At 38.7% G+C, this 17,493-nt stretch overlaps 1 protein-coding gene across 1 annotated transcript in view; it reads right to left on the bottom strand.

The window, feature by feature from the left end:
* Positions 1–657: 657 nt before the first annotated feature.
* LOC114643525 (butyrophilin subfamily 2 member A2-like) overlaps positions 658–17,493 on the bottom strand; it is an 80,285-nt gene continuing 63,449 nt past the window's right edge. Inside the window, exons 6-7 of the mRNA XM_051926447.1 lie at positions 6,778–6,816; positions 658–973 (exon numbers count right to left, since the gene is read on the bottom strand). Of these exons, the coding sequence (XP_051782407.1) occupies positions 936–973; positions 6,778–6,816 (77 nt within the window). The 3' untranslated portion in view covers positions 658–935. The remainder of the gene's footprint in view (positions 974–6,777; positions 6,817–17,493) is intronic.

Here is a 17,493-nt window from a genome sequence, read left to right as displayed (position 1 = left end):
TGTCTGCCGGTGGGGGATGTGATAGCAGGCTGCTTGCTGTTTGCTGCTTATCAACACATTTACAGGACAAAAGACGCTGACAGAGAGATACGAAGCGTTTTAAGGTGGGACAGATCTACGAATTTTTTCATAGGCTCTGTTAATTCTAGTGTTAATTATTATATGGAGAAATGCTTGCTATTTAGGTTCCCCTCCCTTTTTTGGTTTTGCAAGCCTGCCTCTTGACTTTCAGGGCCAGGCCAAATTTTCATTTGGGAGCCTTTCTTTTGAGCTTTGAGGCCTACTTTTGTAAGTAAAGTCAATTTTTCAGTTTTGTGTAGCCCAGCATTAGTACCATATACTATGCAAAATTATGGAAGCTATAATCAGACAAAAGTTAGAAACCTATGAGAATTAAATACTAAATAACACCCAGCATGGGTTCATGACAAAGAGGATCCTTTCAATTTAAGTTTTGGCTGTCATCTTATGTGACTTTACATTTTTAAAATATATTATTTTATTAGAACTTTAAAATCAACACAAAGAAATACAGTTGATGGATTTAATAAAACAAATGAGGAGATTCAGCTTCAGTGAGAAGGTAATTAAACTGCAATCTTTCATATGTTTACGCTTGTTCATAGTTTATTTATTTTTAAATATTATTCCTACTGTTTTAAAATGAAATCATTTCCTTTTTTGGTGGAGTGATGTATGGCTCATAAAATTAGAGACAAAGCTGAAAATGTCATGTAGGTGAATTCTCTGAAATTTTTACTTCCATTTTCACTCTATTGAGCTGACTGTAAAGTGTTCATTACAGCTTCATATTCTTAAACTCTGGTCAGTCATAGTGCAATGACAATCGGCAACTCAAGTCACATATTTAACTCTCAGGTTGATGCTACCTGCAACTTTACTGTTCACTGTCACTGAATTAAACAAATGAAAAGTCACCCAAGTGACAACATACCTGGATGCTGTGTCATCTCTGAAAGAAAAAAAAGAGAGAGACAATTACTGTGAGGTTACTCTTTAAATGTTTCTGCTTTGTCTGCTTTCATAGATTCCTCGTTTCTCAAAGTCTGTTCATATAAATGGTGGCAGCGTGACAAACACAGTCTGCTATGTTGGAGGTATCGGTCTCCTCTTGTCCACCTGTAACAAATCACTTCCATTTTCTTAAAACACATTTAAGTTCAGGAAAACAGAATTTGTCAGGAAGCACTGAGGCAGCAGTCCATGTTTATCACTTATAAGCTAACACACTAATGGGAGCTTCTTATAAACTCTGCCATATTTGTGATGTAACAACCGAGTACTCAGTTAGTTAGGAGAAAGACTTCATGTTAGTTACACAAAACTGTGTGTTGTAAAGATGTAATAGCCTATAGACTAACTTAAGGAAACATAACTAAAATATGATCTTAAAACTGAAACATCAGAAATGACATTTTTGTATGAGTGTGCTATTATCACTTTTTATTTTTAGTTTGGTGCGGCTGTTTCTGCTTTTACTTTCAAACAACTTTTAAACTGACGTATCTGAATGGTCAAAGTCATACTCAACACTTGAACCTTTCCAGTGGCTATGGAATTTGTGAAGCAGCAGCTAGGAATATTTTAAAACAAAAATAACATGAAAAATAAATGACAATAAAATGGAGTCTCTACTACAAAAAACACTGAAAACAAAATGTCCCAGAGCATGGAACAGGAGAGCTGAAAAAATATTAAAACTAACCAGTTGAGGTCATTTCAGATGTCGCATACTGAAGTCAGATGTAATCTAGAATTAGCTGGGAATGTCATTAAAGACCCCTGGACATTCAGAAGACATCTGTCCACCCAAAAAGCAGGGAGTTTGGATTGGAATTGGATTCTGTCCTAAAGGTCAGTAACAGCTGATCGGTGTTCACAAATAAATCAAATTGATCTTAAAATGCTCACCGTCACCTGAAAGCCACCTCAACACCATCCTGTAAGAGCACAAAGTCTGCCATTGTCATTAATTAGGAGAACTTGATGAGCTTTTAACAATGAATAGTGTGTGCAAATGTCACAATGAAAAAACAGTGAATTAATACATTAAAGAAAGTTAAATTAAGCAATCAAGTTTCACTTTAAATCATAACTATCAGGTGTGCTAATGACCATTTTTACTTTTTATGTACATTAGGCTAGAAATAACATATTTAACTCCAGTTTAGTTTAAGGACTTGTGTAATTACAATTATTTGTGGTTCAACTTGCTTCAACCATTAGGCTCAGCTCCCTTTGGCGTTTCAGCACCCAAACATTAAAGTGGAAACTGCACTTGAAAAATATCAAAAATGTTCTCCAATGTTGAGGAAAACAGTAGAAACTTCTGGTCTGGGACAAACGATATAAAGTTTCTTTATATTAAAGTGTGTTTTCCAAAACACAACAGAACAAAGGAACAGTAAGGCAGGTCAAAAGGAGGAAAAAAAGGTTTGACCTGAAAGGAAAAAACAAAAAATAAACAAATCCAATAAATCAGAAACCAGAAAATAGTAAACACTGCAGTGGTATGAAAAGCTAGGAAAATATTAACCAGCTTAGCGTTAGACCCGAGCATCACTTGGCCTGTAAAAGCAGTGCTAAAAGCAAGAGCTGAAGTTTACTGGGGCTGTAAAAGTCCCAACAGCGTCAGTGCCGAGTGTTACTCAGATAATGGTATAGCGGGGTCTTGTGTAAGCGTCAGGCCGAGTGTTACCCGAGGAACAGTGGAGAACATCTTCTCCTGGCCTCTTAATACCGTCTTGTGCTACACTTTCTACACTTATGACTTTGTTCTCTTAGTGTTTTGCAATAAAAAGATGAGAGTTAATAAAAAAAAGTAATTTTTAAGACAAAAAATGCTGAGCTTTTTAGTTTTTCTCTGAGAAAAAAATGTAACACTAAGGAGGTTAAAAGAATCACAAAACAAAGCACAATGTTGAAGGGGCTGTGTTAACTGCAGCTCCCCCATTTATAATGCTGGGGGTGGTCCTCCTGTTGCATAATCAGGTGGCCCCGTCCCCTTTGGCTCTACATAAAGGGACAAAAACAGAAACAAAGAAAACTACTACATATAATACTATCTAACCAAAAATAATTATTAAACAACACAATATTGCATAAATACAATGAAACCAAAGCAGAATTAATAATGTAATAAGAAAATTGTTGTTATTATTGCCCCACTAAAAAGCACAAAAACTGGGAAACCAGCCTCAAAATAAATTATTTCGGTGGTCAGTCTCAGAAACAAGCCTCACCAAGGTATCCAGAACCCACAACTCAAGAGGCAGGATTTCAAGGCTAAAAATGGCCAAGTGAAAACAAAGAAAGGTCCTTTAACAATGAACAATTCATTAAAGAGAAAGGGAATAACAAAAGGCAACGCAGATAAATAGATCAAAAAGAGGTTCTGCCTTTTTCAAACATAAAACAAACAAATCCAAATAACACAAAAGCAGAAGACGGGAGTCAAAAGTCAAGAGATCCAGAAATCAAAATAATAAACCAAGTGACATGTTGGTACATTTAAGAGGTTTTATGGTTGCTGAATCTTATTTTGATGACAGTTTTTGTACAAACTACCATTTAAAGATGCTAACATATTTTAACATTTTTCTACAATGCCATTTTCTTCTCCATGGACATTGTTATTTTAGGCATAGTTTGTGTGCTGTTGCTAGGCACGTTGCTATTCAGGACAACCAGAGGTTACAGCCTATGATGCCAAGAGTTAGAGGGTCAGCTCAGAGACTTCCTGGTTATGTGAGTTCTGGATAAAAACCTTTACTATTTATCTTTATAATCGTTTTTTTGATCTTCTGGTTTAAACTTAGGGTTTTGTTTTCTTTGAACTTTCATTTTTGGGATTTTGATTATTCTTGACACCAGATCAGTTAAGACTTCCTGGTTTTGATTTTGCAAGGGTTTAGGGCCCAATCACATCTGAGCATTGTAACATTTCTGCATTTGTTTGGGGTTTCTGTTGTTTTTCAGGTGTTTTTCCAGGATATTTAAAATGTTTTCAAAGAAGCATTTTTCAGAGAAAATAGATTGACATCATTTTCTGTCATCATTTTGTGGGTTGTGAATTGATTGTTGCGTCTCCATAATGTCTCCTCTTACTTTAGTGTTTTTATTCCTGGAAATCACAGGACTGAATCATCAGCATTGTGAGTGACATGTTGGGTTCACCCTGTTCTGCAGTAAATGGAGTCTAGAGAACATTTCAGGACACTCTATGAAAACTTAGGAAGCATCCTTAAAAATTCCAGGATCACATATACGTGTGGATAAGCATGTAGGTGCAGTGATTTGTGAGAGTGTCTGTAAGATATTTATGAAGCTTATTCTGCAACTCAAAAAAAAATCACATTATTTCACCAAAAAAATATTCCTGTTATTGTCAGTGCAACATCATGCTGGTGTGTGATCTGCTCTTCTAGTCACAGCTATTGACGAAGAGGTTAAGCAGGTGCCTAGCAGGCAATCAAGTGACAAGAACTGAGCAGATGTCATTGATATATACTGTACATTTAATCCTGCTTGTGCTGAGGGGTACCCAGATTAGGGTCACAGGGAGACAGTGATGATACCAGCAGTACTGGGTGTAAGGCAAAAGCAAACATGCTGAATGGTATGGTGGTCCTTTGCAGGGCTCAATTACAGAGCCAATCAGAAAATTCAGTAACCAGAAACCAATTCATAAAGTGTCAGCTTAGTTTTATTCTGGTTATTTGCTATAAGTATACTGACACAGTGACCTGGCAATGCAGCAGCCAATGTTCATACCACAAATCTTCAGGGGCTCAGGCTGGGAATGGAAAAAGGGGTGAGATGCTATTTGCTTCACAGCACACAGAGGATTAGACATATTTTGTTCATTAAGAAGTACCACTGGACACATTTCCAGTATTCAAACAGGTAATAACCTGCAGTTAAGCACACTCACTGATCCAGAAATTCAAGGTTAGAACATACAAACCTTATGCAGACCCTGATGCTGTGAAGCTCTGTGCTACCTCACTAATTTTAGGTTAAAACATCTGGTTTAAACTTACTAAACTTCAACTTCATTAACACCAAATGTATACATACAGTATAACTTTTGTTCAGTTCTTGTCACTTGTCACACGCACACAGGAATCCAACCAAGTTAGTGCTTTCTCAAAAAAAAAGGGGAAACCAGCCTCAAAATAAATGATTTCAGTGGTCAGTCTCAAAAACAAGCCTCACCCAGGTAGCCAGAACCCACAACTCAAGAAACAGGATTTCAATGCTAAAAATGGCCAAGTGAAAACAAAGAAAGTTTAACAATGAACAATTCATTAAAGAGAAAGGGAATAACAAAAGGCAAGGCAGATAAAAAGATCAAAAAGAGGTTCTGCCTTTTTCAAAACATAAAACATACAAATCCAAATAACACAAAAGCAGAAGATGGGAGTCAAAAGCCAAGAAATCCAGAAATCAAAATAATAAACCAAGTGACATGTTGGTACATTTAAGAGGTTTTAAGGTTACAGAATCTTATTTTGATGACAATTTTTGTGTACAAACTACCATTTAAAGATGCTAAAATATTTTAACATTTTTCCACAATGCCATTTTCTTCTCCATGGACATTGTTATTTTAGGCATAGCTGTGATGCTGTGAAGCTCTGTGCTACCTCTCTGATTTTAGGTTAAACATCTGGTCTAAACTTACTATACTTTAACTTGATTAACACTAAATGTATACATATATTATAACTTTTGTTCAGTTCTTGTCACTTGACTACAAGCTACTTTTATACTTTATGCCTCCCTCAACAGCTCTCAGACGACAGCCAAAGCACGCGCATCAACAACAGCAATGTCTTTTTTTTTTTGTAGTTCTCATCGAGGAAGAGGCAGTGACTTTCTGTAAAACCACATCAAAAACATTACCATGTGCTTTGGTGGAACTAGCATTTTGCTGAAAACACTTGAAAAATGTTACATGCAGGAGTTTACTAAACCACTCAGTGCTAAAATGTTTAGATGTGAATAGTGTGACTGAAAGTAATGGCAAATAACTTTTCAAGAGGTTTAGGAGCATTCTGATCTAGAGCTAAAATGTAAGATGAACATTTAGGTGTGATAGGCCCTAAACCTGAAGCGTTATCATTAAAAATCTGCCTTCATTCTTGCTGTGGCTGAGTACCAAAAACACAGGAATCCAAGCAAGTCAGTGCTGAAGATGCTGTAAGAAGAGCGGCTCCTGCATTTATAGCACTGAGTGCAGTCCCCTCTGCCAGCTGCATAATCAGATGGCCCCGCCTCCTTGGGCTCCACAATGAGTAGACAGAGCAGATAATAAATAAAACTTCAGATATTTTTAACATAATAGAAAGTAACAAAATAATAAATAAACAACACAATATTACATACAGAACACCATCACAAATAGATTTAATAACAAAAAAATAATATTTCAGAAGCAAAAAAGGTTAAAAAAACACACACACACACACTTATGCCAATGTTAAAAAGTATATTTAAAGGTAACAAAAAAGATTAAAAAACCAAGAATAAATCTGAGCCAGGTAGGAGACCAGGACTGAATCATGCTGACAAATGCTGACTGTTAAATGTCCCCTCTCTAATTCATCCTTGTGTGACCTTCTTTTATTGACAACAAGTCATGTGTTACAGTCTCAATGTAAATGAGGTTATGTCTGTCAAGAACTGTCTTCCTTCATTTTTATTGTAATGTTTGTTTTCTTCTGTAACATTATATTTAAGCATTTATCTTACCTGTTTCCTTGAGCAGGTTCCAGGCACGAAAGAAATTAACTGGAAATTAAAGAAAATAATAAGGTAAGTTTTAAAAAGAAAAGGTCAATCATCTCAACAGAGCTCATCAAGCCTTGTTCACCCAAATTCTGCAAAACATCATTGGGCCTCCATTTGTGCCTATTATACCTTTTAGAAGTTTTTGTTTTTTTTGTTTTTGTTTTTTTTTCACCCAGCTGAGTGTTTGGAGGAGCTTTTGGAAAGCTTGTACTTATTACTTGTACTTGTTCTTGTTATTTGTATTCCAACTTGTGTCACCCAGGCAGGATAGTAAGCAGCAGTACACCGGCATCTGTTTAAGTAAATAACTGGCATTGCAGTGACAAATAATTAAAACTACCAGTAACAGCAGTTCCATAGTAGGAGAAAAAGTCAAGGCATATAAAAGTGTATTGAATAGAGTGCCATATACAGGTGCTGGTCATAAAATTAGAATATCATGACAAAGTTGATTTATTTCAGTAATTCCATTCAAAAAGTGAAACTTGTATATTAGATTCATTCATTACACACAGACTGATGTATTTCAAATGTTTATTTCTTTTAATGTTGATGATTATAACTGACAACTAATGAAAGTCCCAAATTCAGTATCTTGGAAAATTAGAATATCAATTAAGACCAATGCAAAAAAAGGATTTGTAGAAATGTTGGCCAACTGAAAGGTATGAACATGAAAAGTCTGAGCATGTACAGCACTCAATATTTAGTTGGGGCTTCTTTGGCCTGGATTACTGCAGCAATGCGGCGTGGCATGGAGTCGATCAGTCTGTGGCACTGCTCAGGTGTTATGAGAGCCCATGTCGCTCTGATAGTGGCCTTCAGTTCTTCTGAATTGTTGGGTCTGGCGTATTGCATCTTCCTCTTCTCAATACCCCATAGATTTTCTATGGGGTTAAGGTCAGGTGAGTTTGCTGGCCAATCAAGAACAGGGATACCATGGTCCTTAAACCAGGTACTGGTAGCTTTGGCACTGTGTGCAGGTGCCAGGTCTTGTTGGAAAATGAAATCTGCATCTCCATAAAGTTCGTCAGCAGCAGGAAGCATGAAGTGCTCTAAAACTTCCTGGTAGACGGCTGCGTTGACCTTGGACCTCAGAAAACACAATGGACCAACACCAGCAGAAGACATGGCACCCCAAACCATTACTGACTGTGGAAACTTTACACTGGAACTCACGCAACATGGATTCTGTGCCTCTCCTCTCTTCCTCCAGACTCTGGGACCTTGATTTCCAAAGGAAATGCAAAATTTACTTTCATCAGAGAACATAACTTTGGACCACTCAGCAGCAGTCCAAAGGCGAGACGCTTCTGACGCTGTCTCTTGTTAAAGAGTGACTTGACACAAGGAATGCGACAGCTGAAACCCATGTCTTGCAAACGTCTGTGCGTGGTGGTTCTTGAAGCACTGACTCCAGCTGCAGTCCACTCTTTGTGAATCTCCCCCACATTTTTGAATGGGTTTTGTTTCCCAATCCTCTCCAGGGTGCGGTTATCCCTATTGCTTATCCACTTTTTTCTACCATATCTTGTCCTTCCCTTCGCCTCTCTATTAACACTAGAATTACCAGAGTCTACAAAAAAACTCGTAGATCCGGCCCACCATAAATCGCTTCTTAAATCCGTTCACACCTCTCCACCAGCGTCTTTTGTCCTCTAAATGTGCTGATAAAAGACAAGCTGCCAGCAGCCGGCAATTCCATCCCCCCTCCGACTTAGAACATGAATGCACTTTTCCCAGCTCATACCTTGATTGATTGTCTGGGAGTGAACTAGAGTTTTAGGCTTGAAATAATACATCGTTATTTGGAACACACGCATTCCATGTGTGTACCGTTTCTACAGTAATCTGTGTAAACACATTGTTAAAACAGAAACTTTTTCATATTTTAGTAATAAATGTTACAAAATGTAGGCATAAACTATAGAATGTGTAAAGCCCGAGTTCCTAAGATCAATTAAACACTTCCACAAAAGCTTCACACACCATACAGCAGCTTCTGTGGCATAGCGCGCTAAGATTTGCCTCTCAGAGCAAGTAGCTTTTCTCTGCCTCACAAACATGAGTTCAATTCCCCGCTGGGGATAAAGTGTTACTTCTTTTTTTTCTTTTTAACCTCAAACGGACATAAAATTTGTAAATTGGTATGCACTGTCAGTTAATGAGATCGTTATATTTTCATGTGGGATGCTCCTTTTAAAATATTTTTTTAACAATTGAGACTGCAATTAACATGAACAACTGTCCTTATAACTTATTTTTTCAAGATCCATAACACACAGACAGACAGAGCACTGCGTAATACAGAGACAGACAGGCAGAGATATACAAACAAACAGGGAAGGCACATGTACTGAAAGAAAAAAAATCAACATGTGCGTTGTTCCTGCAGCACTGAATAAGCTCACGCGCTCTAACATCACCCCTCCCTACTGATCTGACTCTCTAAGTAACAGCGCAAGTACAGACGCAAACCAAGTGCATGTGTGTACTGTATAATATTAACAAAAAGAGCAGCTTACTACTGAAAACGGCAAATATAGGAGTGAGTGGGGGTCGAACCAGGACTCTTGATTACACTTGGTCTGTGTCTGTACTTGTGCTGTTGCTTAGAGAGTCAGATCGTGGAGGGGTGATGTTAGAGCGGGTGAGCTTATTCAGTGCTACAGAAACAACGCGCACGTTGATTTTTTTTTTCTTTCAGTACATGTGCCTTCCCTGTTTGTTTGTATATCTCTGCCTGTCTGTCTCTGTATTACGCAGTGCTCTGTCTGTCTGTGTGTTATGGATCTTGAAAAAATAAGTTATAAGGACAGTTGTTCATGTTAATTGCAGTCTCAATTGTTAAAAAAATATTTTAAAAGGAGCATCCCACATGAAAATATAACGATCTCATTAACTAACAGTGCATACCAATTTACAAATTTTATGTCCGTTTGACGTTAAAAAGAAAAAAAACAAGTAACACTTTATCCCCAGCGGGGAATTGAACTCATGTTTGTGAGGCAGAGAAAAGCTACTCGCTCTGAGAGGCAAATCTTAGCGTGCTACGCCACGGAAGCTGTTGTGCGGTGTGTGAAGCTTTTGTAGAAGTGTTTATTTGATCTTAGGAACTTGGGCTTTACACATTCTATAGTTTATGCCTACATTTTGTAACATTTATTACTAAAATATGAAAAAGTTTCTGTTTTAACAATGTGTTTACACAGATTACTGTAGAAACAGTACACACATGGAATGCGTGTGTTCCAAATAACGATCTATTATTTCAAGTCTAAAACTCCAGTTCACTCCCAGACAATCAATCAAGGCATGAGCTGGGAAAAGTGCGTTCACGTTCTAAGTCGGAGGGGGGATGGAATAGCAGGCTGCTGGCAGCTTGTCTTTTATCAGCACATTTAGAGGACAAAAGACACTGGCGGAGAGGTGTGAACGGATTTAAGAAGCGATTTAAGGTGGACCGGATCTACGAGTTTTTTCGTAGACTCTAGTAATTCTAGTGTTAATGTGCTTGGACACAGAGCTCTGTGAACAGCCAGCCTCTTTAGCAATGACCTTTTGTGTCTTGCCCTCCTTGTGCAAGGTGTCAATGGTCGTCTTTTGGACAACTGTCAAGTCAGCAGTCTTCCCCATGATTGTGTAGCCTACAGAACTGGACTGAGAGACCATTTAAAGGCTTTTGCAGGTGTTTTGAGTTAATTAGCTGATTAGAGTGTGGCACCAGGTGTCTTCAATATTGAACCTTTTCACAATATTCTAATTTTCCGAGATACTGAATTTGGGACTTTCATTAGTTGTCAGTTATAATCATCAACATTAAAAGAAATAAACATTTGAAATACATCATTCTGTGTGTAATGAATGAATCTAATATACAAGTTTCACTTTTTGAATGGAATTACTGAAATAAATCAACTTTGTCATGATATTCTAATTTTATGACCAGCACCTGTAATAGTCTTATAGTCAAGCATTAACGCTAGTAGAAAAGTGAGGCATGCATGTTCATATATAAATAAGAAAGTATTCATTTTAAATACAGGTAGACATCTGACTTCACAGCAGTAAACAGAAGGGGGCTCTGCAGTACGTAGCTAAGCAGCCCTCGTTAAGATGCTAATTAGGCACAAGCAGCTGTAGGAGCAGACAAGACAGTAAGAAATTAACTACCAGCAGATATTCAGTAAGCAAGTTTTTCTATATTGAACAGTTCTTAGTGGTAAGGAAAGTACAGCAGTTAAGAGGGCGACAGCATAAGGGTTTATTGAGTACAAACACTGCAAGTGGAATAGGAGTACAAAGTTAGGAGAACAGACAGATTAAAGTAAAGTGAGCCTCATAGAAGGACAAACAGCAGGCAGTTAAGAGGGAGAAAATTACAGGAGCTTAAGGGGCCAGAAGGTGTAAAATAGCTGTAGCAGTCCTTTAATCTCATTTTTGGCTTCAATCTAAACATATTTGCTTTATTTTGTTTACCTTTGTTTCAGTAATTGGAGTGTTGTTTTGTTTGTTGATTTTACAGTCGCCAGTGTTTAATTGGCAGTGTTTTGTTAACTGTTGTCATAGCCATTGCTAACATGATGTCATCATGCCATGAGATTGTTTAACTTCCACGATTAGAGTTGTTCAGTCAAATAAAAAAACGGCCTTCATAAATTTAAGTATACTTAGGGAAAAGCTCTTTTAGTTATGAATAGGACTTTTTTGACAATATTTTTTCAACTTTGATTTTTGTTTTTTCCATTCTGATTTTGATGATATCAAATCCTCTCTGGCTCTGACTCCTGCTCTCTATCCTATCTTTGTCTGCTCACTATATTTCAACTTCATTTTCATCTCCTGCTATTTAAGGTAAGCTTTCTTTCATAATTATAGCTCATACTTTTACCTGATACTAGAGTACCTTAGGACAAACGATATCTGATCTGAGGTAGAATGTTCCAGACAGCTAAGCTATCATCTGATCAACAATTTGTGGTCAGTTAGCTCAGGCAGATTCAGTACCTGTTGAATAGACCTGGGAGATCCAAATGGGTAGAAGAGCCTCTCCTGCATCTTAAGAAATATAAGGGATGTTGAGCACAAATGGACCCTGTTCAAGGCCTGAGCAGTGGAGACAGTGCAAGGACCTTTGGCCAGACAGTTGTAGGTGCCTGTCATGATGACAACTCTAGGACCCGTTGGTTAGTACCGGTGGTAAGGGAAGTTGTCAAGTGGAAGATAAAGGCCTTTCAAGCAATGTTAGCACACTAGTAGGCACTAGCAAACCAAAATGGCCTGTGTGACAGTTGACTTTGGTGAGATCATGGAACATTATTTTATTTATCTTTAGAAAACTCTGGTTGAATTGAGATAGAAAGTATGCAAACCAAAGCACAGTTTTCAGGGTGAAAAGAGTCTGAAACGAATAAAGTTGCGGCAATCCATTCCACAATTCACGACAGCAGGCAGAACATTGGTTGTTTTAAACATGGGTGGAAAAATGTGCAGCAGAATGAACTGAGTAGTGGAAAGAGCACTTTGAGGAACTCCTAAATCTCGTGGATAGGCCCTCTTCAGGGGAGGCAACACCAGAAGCATTGGATGGGGTTAGTCCATCGCTGTGGTGATTAAACAGCTATATAGCAAAGCCACAGGGGTGGACATCATATGACTGCAAAACACTAAAAGCATTGGATATCGCGGTGGGGTTCTGGCCAACATGCTTCTTCAGTGTTGCTGGAAAAATGGGATAGTGCTTTGGTCCACATTTTATAAAGGGGTGTCTGATATCCTGCAAGGGCAGATTTCAGTTACTCTCATGACAGTACAGTAGTCCCACATTAAGGGTGTGGTGGCTTTCTGCTAACAGAAGGGGGATAACCCAGGGTGTGCCAGGTGAAAGAGATGGGCTGTGGGGGACTTGACAGACGGGTTCTAAATTCCCTCCGGACTGGCAGTTTCCAGGTGAGGGAAGTGGGCCTTACTGGCCAGAAGAGAACAACCACTTGAGACAATAGACCATTTAAAGGCTACTGAGGGCACAAACAACACAGAGTAGACAATGGAAGTGAGAAACATCACAGAGGAGTGAAGGCTAATGAAGAAAAGAAAAGAACTTTATCTGGAACTGGCATTGGTGGTCAGACCACCCTGATGTGGAGATAGAAAGAGAGAGAGAGAGACAGAGGTTTTGGAATTCACTGAGGATAGCCTGAGAGAGCAGCTGGGCATTATTGTCTTAAGGACTTTCTCTTTTGGTATTGTTAATAAATGCCTTTAGGTGGACTGACATTCATCATTCTGAGTGACACTTAACTGCCCTCGGTCAAATTTTAGCTATCCTGCCACTTGCACCTTGGCAGCAATACAGAAATATTAACACAATTGTCAAGAGAGAGATTTTACTTTGATGTTCAATACGCAACACAGTGATAGCTACTGACTGTTGTGTCACTGTGGATTGCCCAGAAAAATCAGAAAATGGTTTAACTTAACAAAAATTGAAGAAGTCGCTCCCTTCGATTTATGGCACATTTAAAAAGTTTTTTATTTATCAATACAATAGCAGTCATTCAATAAGTCATTAATCTACACGCAGAGGTATAGTTGATGTTCTGCCAAACATCATTTTGAAATTCCCAACCCCTATCAAGGTAAAAATATATGTAAACTGTACAGAGTCAAATAGAAATGCAAACAAGTCAGAAAAAGTTAGCATGGCATTACAATCAGGTGCGTTAAGGGACTTTGTTATTTGATTTGAAAGTTGTTGCACTTTTAATATTTTTTGTTACTTAAGAGTCAGCTGTCACATTTGTGCATTTTATCAATGTTTTTGTAACAGGGAGTCATATTCAAAAATAAGACAAAATAAAATGTAATGACATGTGTTAGTAGACTCTATCAAATCCATGCTTTTTAACAGCACTTTACGATGCCATGGAGTCCAAATTGTCTTGAAATGGCTCAGTAGCTTTATAGAATGTGGGGTCCAATTCAAAATAATGTAGAAATGACATCACATCATGTCCTGTTGGGAGTTGAGGGGTCTGTGGCTTTCTGTTGTTCAGATTTCTCAAACATAACATTTGTGAAAGATGTACCAACATATAGTTAAAATCTGTGCTGAAGCCTCAATGTATAATTCTCAGCTACTTTGTACTATGATGGAAAGCCACTCTGGAGCTTCACCAATACATTGTAGTGTCAGAGAAATACTTAATCATTCTGTAAGGTTTTCCTATTTGAAAATATAAAATCTTCAAAACAGGTCATAAATAAAATAAATTCCATTAATAACATTAGTATGACTTGCGGGTACACTCCATTAGTGTATAAAATGCAATTCCCTCTTTCTCAGTCTTACTAACAATACAAGACCACTCAATTTACTCACTATGTGCAAACTTGTATCGACAAAAGTAAAAAATCCAAAAGAAATAAAACTATAAATACAACATGAACAATACTAGCATACAATCAAGACATTATTACCCCAAGAAAGGGGAAAGCAGCTGCACTATTTTTCCTGTCTAGCTATTATTAGTTAAAGCCCAATAATTCTTTGAAATTATCTAAATAACTAAGAACTGATTTATTTTATAATGGGAATCCCAACGTACACACTAATCTTAAATAATATTTGAATTTCAGTCTCAAAATACACAGAAGCAAAGGTGGTGCTCTGGGCAGAGATAAAGTGTAAGCCCACCTAAGTTGTATGTTATTCTCCTAAATTCAGCACACCAGCTGTAGTTCAGCTCCATCCCTGCTACTCCACAGACACTGAACACCACAGTGGCATCCTTCTTGCATGTCCAGCGGCTCTGACCCTCTGCCCACAAATTGACTTGACCCATCCCAAGCTTATATTAATTAGTTCTGCTCTCCTGTGTAATCAATTAATTCAAACACCTTTACAATAGTAGTGAGCAGACAATGCAGCCATGATGTTGTTTTTGTGTGGCGTAAATCTTGAGGACAAAATTGGTGTCTTTATTCTTCCAGAGTGACACTTACAGAATTTCTTGCCTCCTAGTTTTTTATATTTATAACAGTTAAATGACCTCAATCAGTAACAGAAGTGTGCAGGGGTGCAAGTGGCCTGTAGTGGTATGCCTCTCCCAGCATTTGACTAACTTGTAATGGGGATCAGCTTGGCCATCAGGAGCAGCAGTCAGAGCAGTAAGGAAAAATGCAAAATCTGCAAGTTGAAACAACCTTAAAAATAATTTGAAATAGTAAGCTAATCCATAACTGAAGTCACAGAGGCTGTTTCTATTTTAAGACAGATGAGTTCACAAGTGCTTTTAATGGGAGGTTTGGAAATTTATTTCCACAATAATTGTGACAAATTTATTTTTTGGGCCAATTAAATCAGGAGCCGAATTTTTTCATGCAGACAGATTGGACAGACAGACAGACCTGGGGCCTCATGTAAAAAATGTTGCGTACTCCCATTTCAACACTCACATCACGATGTATAAAACCTAAAGCCATGCAAATTTCCACAGTAGCTCATACCCTGTCGTACGCAATTTCTGCGCTCGGTTTTGCAAACTAGCGGCACCTAGCATCAAAACAGTGCTACTGCTCCAGTGTGATTATCCTTTCTTTTTTAGATCCACATCCCTAATGCGGCTTTATCAAATACACTGAAATTAACCACATCTATATACAGTAATCCCTCGCTACTTCGCGGTTCACTTTTCATGGATTCACGACTTCGCGGATTTTATATGCAAGCATATCTAAATACATAATGCGGATTTTTCGCTGCTTCGCGGGTTTCTGCGGGCAATGGGTCTTTTTACTTGCTTCCTCAGTTGGTTTGCCCAGTTGATTTCATACAAGAGATGCTATTGGCGGATGGCTGAGAAGCTACCCAATCAGAGCACGCAGTTAAGTTCCTGTGTGCTGCTGATTGGCTCAGCGACGGAGTGTTGCATTAACCAGGAAGTCTCATCTCACTCATTCAGCATTAACGTGCTAATGCTTCAGGGGCCGTGTCCATGCACCAACAGAAGATGCAAATGATTGCAGAAAAGGTAAAAGTTTTGGATATGCTGAAGGAAGGGAACAGCTACACCGCTGCAGGACATCGATTCTTTTTATTTAAAAAGGAGGAAAAGCATATAAGATCTACGGCCGCAGTGTCCTTTAACCAGGGTGCAAAACGAGTTGCAAGTGGACGTGATAAGGCAGTAGTCTGGATGGAATCTGCTTTAGGAATCTTTGCAACAAGGTCGACGACGTCATGACCGCCTACAAGCTGCTACGTGTACTTCGCTATACAGTAAGTGTAAACTTATCTACCGATTTCATATTGCTTAGCAGTTGTCCCTGTTTTTAATAGAGTAAATGGTGGGTTGTAAACAATACAAGGAGGGTTTAAAAACGTCCAAATACACGTTAAATAATTAAATAAATATGGTGTCCCTACTTCACGGAAATTCAGTTATCGTGGTCGGCCTTGGAACCTATCTCCCGCGATAAGTGAGGGATTACTGTATATAATTCACTAAGCTGGAAGACAAGTAGCCACCCATGGAAAGCACGCCAGAAGGGGCCACGCCCACCAACTCTAAGACCATTGGATACGACGACAACTCGCAGAGCCACGCCCACCAACTTGGACGCGACGCCCTGGAAAACATGCCGTCATTTCTGTTTGTCTGTGCCACAGTCCACATGCAGCTCTGAGCCACGTTGACTTTTCATTAGTCAACCTCAGTGGAACCTTGGTTCACACAGAGGCAGCGCCAGAGAGAGTCAGACGCACACACACAGGCAGCGCGAGAGAGAGAGCCGCGCACACACAGGCAGCGCTACAGAGTCACACAAACACAGGCAGCGCGACAGAGAGAGCCGCACAATCCTTTAAAACTGAGGTTAAAACACAATGAAGAAAGCAGTCTTTAAAAACCAATAAGCCCTGTGCCTCTTTTTCATTAGCGTCTCACCTGCTTCACCGCCCTGCAACAGTCGAGACGCTTTCTCAGCAGCTGACCTTCTCTGTGCCTGACTCCACTACTGTCAGTCGCCTGATTAAAAATGGTGAACTCCTGCAATGTTACTATCTTGGTTGGCTTTTAAATAAAGTTCCTTTTTTCCCCCTGTGCTTAAAACTCATTTTAAAATAAAGTGTTTATACAACTGCCACAATGTTACAGAGAGAGAGAGGGGGAGGGGGCTCGCGTGCTGCTGAGAGAGACAGAGAGAGAGAGCCTGCGCATGCAGCTGAGCAGGGAGCCTGGGTGTTTGTGCCAGTGTTATTCAATGTTTTTACTATTACACTGTGCATTCTATGGTGTAATGATTAACTATATTTGTGCTTAAAAATCTTTAAAAAAATATATTTACATTCAGTTCGTATGGTCTGGAATCGATTAATTGTATTTACATACAATCCTATGGGGGAAATTGCTTCAGTTCACGACCAAATCGGTTTACGACCAGAGGTTTGGAACGAATTATGGTCGTGAACCGAGGTTCCACTGTATATTGAGTCTAGAAAACATGATCAGCAAGTCTTTGATAGGCTGCAACAAAATGATGAAAGAACGGGCACATTTTTTTCTCACAAGCTGGGTGGGTGGGTGTTACTTAATTAGTTACTCGAAGGATTTCGAGATTTAATATGCACAAGCGATAACACTGCAAAAGCAGCCCAAACCAGAAAAGACGGCTGGC

Source organism: Erpetoichthys calabaricus, chromosome 4, assembly GCF_900747795.2.
Source record: "Erpetoichthys calabaricus chromosome 4, fErpCal1.3, whole genome shotgun sequence".
NCBI classification, from domain to species: Eukaryota; Metazoa; Chordata; class Cladistia; order Polypteriformes; family Polypteridae; genus Erpetoichthys; species Erpetoichthys calabaricus.
The sequence above is the reverse complement of the archived record's forward strand: the minus strand, read 5'-3'. Positions and strand labels throughout refer to the sequence as shown.